The 4,724-nt window shown below is 52.3% G+C and overlaps 1 protein-coding gene across 1 annotated transcript; it reads left to right on the top strand.

Annotated features, from left to right (window-relative positions):
• Window positions 1–375: 375 nt before the first annotated feature.
• On the top strand, window positions 376–3,322 carry LOC121597396. The gene is made up of 3 exons (XM_041923127.1): window positions 376–1,234; window positions 1,319–1,428; window positions 1,644–3,322. The coding sequence occupies exons 1-3, from the start codon at window positions 953–955 to the stop codon at window positions 2,740–2,742; spliced, it is 1,491 nt and encodes a 496-aa protein (XP_041779061.1). The 5' UTR covers window positions 376–952; the 3' UTR covers window positions 2,743–3,322.
• The last annotated feature ends 1,402 nt before the right edge of the window (window positions 3,323–4,724 follow it).

Raw genomic sequence — 4,724 nt, 5'->3', positions numbered from 1 at the left:
CGATCTGTCAGCACGTGGGTATGGGGCTGGGTTTACGTAGCCGGGTTGAAAGCGCGCTCCGGCAGCGGCAACTGCTCGAACGTGCTCGAGATGCATGCTGCTCGAAACTCGCCATGACAGTGCGCTCTGTTTATGGTAAACAATGCGCGTGCGACGTCCTGCATTCAGTGTATTGTGGTTGTTTTTCAGTAGAAAAGGTGCAATTTTAGTGCAATTAATAATTTAAAAGCTATTGTAGTGAATGTGTAATCCATAAATATTTACGCTCTTGCCAATTTCCCGTACGGCGAGTCGGCCAACTGTGCTGCGCACTGCACCGCGTGCTGCGTATGTGTTGGTGTTACCATTTGTCATCGTTCCCAAAACATCACAGCCCGTCTGACAGCGATAAGCAATTGACAAGAGGGAAAAAGCCAATGGCGGATTTTTTAGCTGCCTTTGGCGGGATAACAACAGTGCGTGACAGGCCTTCCGTTGTTCGCGCGGTATAACTCGTTCCGTTCAAAACTGTTTCGTGCTATTCGTGGGCCGCGTTGGGCGATCGCTTGCTTCTTCACCCGGACTCGTGCGGACGGGCACGGCAACACAGGCCCTGTGTATCCTTCCCTCCTCCCCCCCCGGGTCCACCGTGTCACACGTTCCCGTGGCCAGTTTCTTTGAGATAAACCAATCGCCCCCCGGGTAGGCAGGCTGTGTGAAGAGATTAGAAGCGACCAAGAAGAAGTTGCGATCTGGCGCGTAAGATAAATAATCGAAGCCATCCGTTCGACTGCCCGTGACCATATTTAGAACATCACTAGCTTAAAGCCGGAGGAAGGATGCATGTTTGGTGTGGTATGGTGCGAACTTGAAGCTTGGAGGCGAACGAATAATGTTGGTGCAGCAAGGTGATTCAAACGCGATAATACCACCACCGGGCATTAGGTTAGCGAGGTAACGCACGGTGCGATAGATGACGGACGAACCGCCGGGACACTCCGGTACAGTGAGCATGAGCGAACCGAAGAAAGCGACCAAACGGTCCAGAATGAGCGACAGCAAGCAGCAGCGGGCCAAGACGCTGGCACTTCGGGGCCTTTCGTCGCCTACTCCGAGTACGTTGCTGGAGGAGGATGACGATGGTGAGTTTGAGCCGACCTCGAAACGACGGTTCGACAAATCGCTCACCATGCTGACGCGGAGCGTGGTGAAGATGCTGCGGGAAACACCGGACGGCGTGCTGTACCTGCGTGATGTATGTGTCCACTCCCTTCCCCCGTGCTGCTGCAGCTACGTCAGCATTCTAATGCATTCTTCTTGACCGCGTTCGCGTTTACAGGTGTCATCGACTTTATCCAACCGACAGAAGCGACGCATCTACGACGTTACGAACGTGCTGGAAGGCATTGGGCTGGTGAAGAAGCAGGTCAAAAACCACATCAAATGGGTGTAAGTAATTGGGCGCCAAGGGTTTCGCCAAGGGTGGTGACCAATTGGCATTTGTTATTGTTTTTCCCCCGCCATGCCAGTTTCACACCTGTCAAATAAAGGGCGCGCGCGCGCCCGCCTATTTTGTGTTGCGTACCGGCATAACACGCGTGTATGTAATTGAATGCTTTGAATTATTAATAATTTCCACCTCCCACCCCGAATGATCATTCCAGTGGCGAAGAGCTGACGACGGAATCATGCCTCGGTACGGCGCGCCAAATCGGCGTACACATGCGAAAGCGCCGCCAGTTGGAGCTGCGGGAAGCGTGGTTCGATGCGCAGCTGGAGGCAATGCGCAAAAGCACGCAAATGCTGCACGCGGATGAGGCGCAGCGCTCCTTCCTGTACGTGACGAGCGACGATCTGACGTCCGTGTTCGGCGACAGGCGGCAGCTGCTCGTGCTGAGCGAGAACGAATTTGCGCCGAGAAGCAATAACCAGTCATCATCGGTGATGATGATGATGATGAAGGCGGCAGCGTACGCGGCTGCTGCTGATGGTGGTTCCGCTACCACTAGCCGAGGCCAGTCCTCCTCCTTCTCGCTGCTCTCCACCACACCCAACTGGCAAATCACTCCCGATCCCATACCGTACGGGGGCAGCGTCCGGCAGCTGTGGGTGCGATCGAAACCCAACGGACCACCACTGACGCTGATGGTGCTGAAGGAACCGGCGGGATCGTGTTACACGCGCCCAAGCCGACGATCGGCAGTGCTACGGTTCGGGGCCGAACAGCGATACGTAAAGCTGCCGGACCCGATCGAGGAGGAAAAGCGGGAGGAGGAGGAGCATGAGCAGGAGCAACCGATAGCAGCAGCAGGAGGATCGAAAAGTGCAATAGAACATCGGGAGCGACCGTGCGACCATGGCCACGGTGCGCTCTCGTCGGAATCGTCCTCCGAAGGGGGGCAGCAGCAGCAGAAGGAACCGGAAGAATCAGATGAAGACGAGTGCATGATCGCGCAGCAACGGGAACGGCTCGCTCGAATACTGCTGGACGAGCGGGACGATGGCCGCCGCAGCCAGTACCGGCCGAACGGTTGGCGGAACCGGAAGCGGGAAACGCGCGGACTGGTGAAACCGTTCCTGGTGGTAAACCCACGGTTCTACGGCAACTACCCGTTCGCGCTCGGGCGGGACGAGGGTGTGTTTGATCTGTTCGGGTACGGGACGGCCGGCAGCAAGCACAACCAAAGAGTGGTGGAAGAAGAACCGTCGACGACGACGATGGTGACGAGCGCGGTTCAGGACAACGTGTCCGGTGAGGGGTAGAGTAGAAGGGACAGATATTAAATTTGGACGGAATTGGGACTAATAAGTGCACGTTGACGTGACGAGAAGCGAACGCGTTATTATTAATTTGTGGTAATTTTAGAATAATTTTCTTTAACAAACAAGATAACCCAATCATCCAGACTGCCAAGCCTAAGTGTAGTTTTTGTTTGCGTGATGTGTATGTGTGTTTTTTTTGAATTTGTCATTTGATAAAGCACGCGTTTCCCAGTCCTTGCTCCCCTTCCACGAGCATGTGGGATGCAAAAATAGTCTGTGTTTTAGGATGTAATTCTCGCGAGAGCCAGGAATATTCAGTAGAATTGTGTAACTTTTCCTTTTTCGATCGTACAAGTCAAGGATCAAGGCTCAAATTGTTCACGTCACCTTTATCATACGGGCGCTAAATTAAATTAAATTTTCATCCATCGATTTTCACGCATCGGAGCGCCACAGACACACATAGCAGTAATGAATTAGCAAGAGAATTATGCTAACAATAATTTCTAGACAAATGAGATAATGAACTAAAGTGCGCGAGTCTTTCGGCAAAAAAATAAATGTATAGTTCTCCCCCTTATCCTGCAGCGGTGGTTTGCATTATTTTCCCTTCATTTCTTTATCTTATCACAAACAATCGATCGGATGGGAGCGCAGGGTCGCAGGTTCGCTCCACAAATGACACATGAGGCACAAGAGTTTAAATATGCATATACCACTCGCAATTAGCAGCTTCATCGGTGCAGTCCATTCGATTGCTCACTAGCAATGGGCATTTTTCGCGAACTGCACGTACTGCTCACGATCTACAAATGCTGCTCGCTAGTGCCGTACGTTCCTCCCCGTCCAGCCAGGGGAAACGTGAAAAGCGTGCTTCGTTGCTTTCGGCTGCGGATTGTGCTGGCACTGGGCGTAATACTCTTCATCACGTGGCTCCGCGCACAGATCCTTACCGAGTACTCGCTGTTCTTGAACAGTTTATCGTACGTGCTGTGGCTGCTGGCCTCGACGGTGGACACAATCGCGCTTAGCCTGCTGCTCATTGCCAACGGTCTAAATGTAACCCAATACGGCACACTGATCAAGTTGCTGGATCATATCGAAGGTGCTATTGACCGGTGGCCGAGTACGACGACGAGCGTAAATCGATCGCCAGCCTATCCACCGTACCGCTGGTTGGCCATGGTGGGCGTTTGCCTCTGTACCGTCTACTATTGGTACGGATTCTTTAGCAACTTCGAGCCGGACATTAGCCTGGTGCTGCAGATTCGCTGGGAGCTACTGCTGGTGGATGTGTATATGGTACACGTGTTTCTGCTCCTTCTTGCGATGGGACGGTGCGCGAAACGGTTGCAATCGATGTACGGCGAAACACTGCAGCATGCCGATGTTACGAATTTGTGTGCCGTTCTTCGCCTTCGAGACGATCTGCTGCACTGTGTCACGCTGGTGAACCGGATCTATGGCATACTGTTCCTGGGCATCAGTGCGTCCCTGCTCATTTCGATGACCTGTGTAGTGTATTTCGATTTCGTGTACACTGGGTTACAGTTTTACCACGATCAACCGTACCTGGTGGAACATTCGGTGATGTTGCTGTGGAAGTGTGTCCTTACGGGTGGCTTATTAGCCGTGGCGGGATTGGTAGCGGAACAGGTAAATAATGCCTAAAAATGCATTTGTCACACACAAAAAATGATCCACTTTTATCGCACATCGTACAGATAAAAGCAATAACGCAAATTTCGTGGCACTGCACGTTCGATTCCGTGCACAATCGACCGCTGGCAGCGATGGTGGATAAGCTGCACTACAAGTGTCTATTTCAGGACATCCGCTTCACCGTGTACGGACTGTTTACCATCGACAGCAGCTTAAGCTACATGGTGAGTGGTGAAAAGCTTGGGGCGACAGTACAGAAACAATTGCTTCACACTCTATCTTCCGCAGGTGGTAAGCTCGATCGTAACGTACCTGGTGAT

The sequence above is a fragment of the Anopheles merus genome, chromosome 3R (genome assembly GCF_017562075.2).
Source record: "Anopheles merus strain MAF chromosome 3R, AmerM5.1, whole genome shotgun sequence".
NCBI classification, from domain to species: domain Eukaryota; kingdom Metazoa; phylum Arthropoda; class Insecta; order Diptera; family Culicidae; genus Anopheles; species Anopheles merus.
This window is presented reverse-complemented; position numbering and strand designations above follow the sequence as displayed.

Coding starts and splice junctions, on each gene's coding strand:
- LOC121597396 (XM_041923127.1), top strand. CDS start 953: ATGACGGACGAACCGCCGGGACACTCCGGTACAGTGAGCATGAGCGAA. Junction 1,235..1,318: donor GCGTGCTGTACCTGCGTGAT/GTATGTGTCCAC, acceptor TCGCGTTTACAG/GTGTCATCGACTTTATCCAA. Junction 1,429..1,643: donor AAAAACCACATCAAATGGGT/GTAAGTAATTGG, acceptor TGATCATTCCAG/TGGCGAAGAGCTGACGACGG.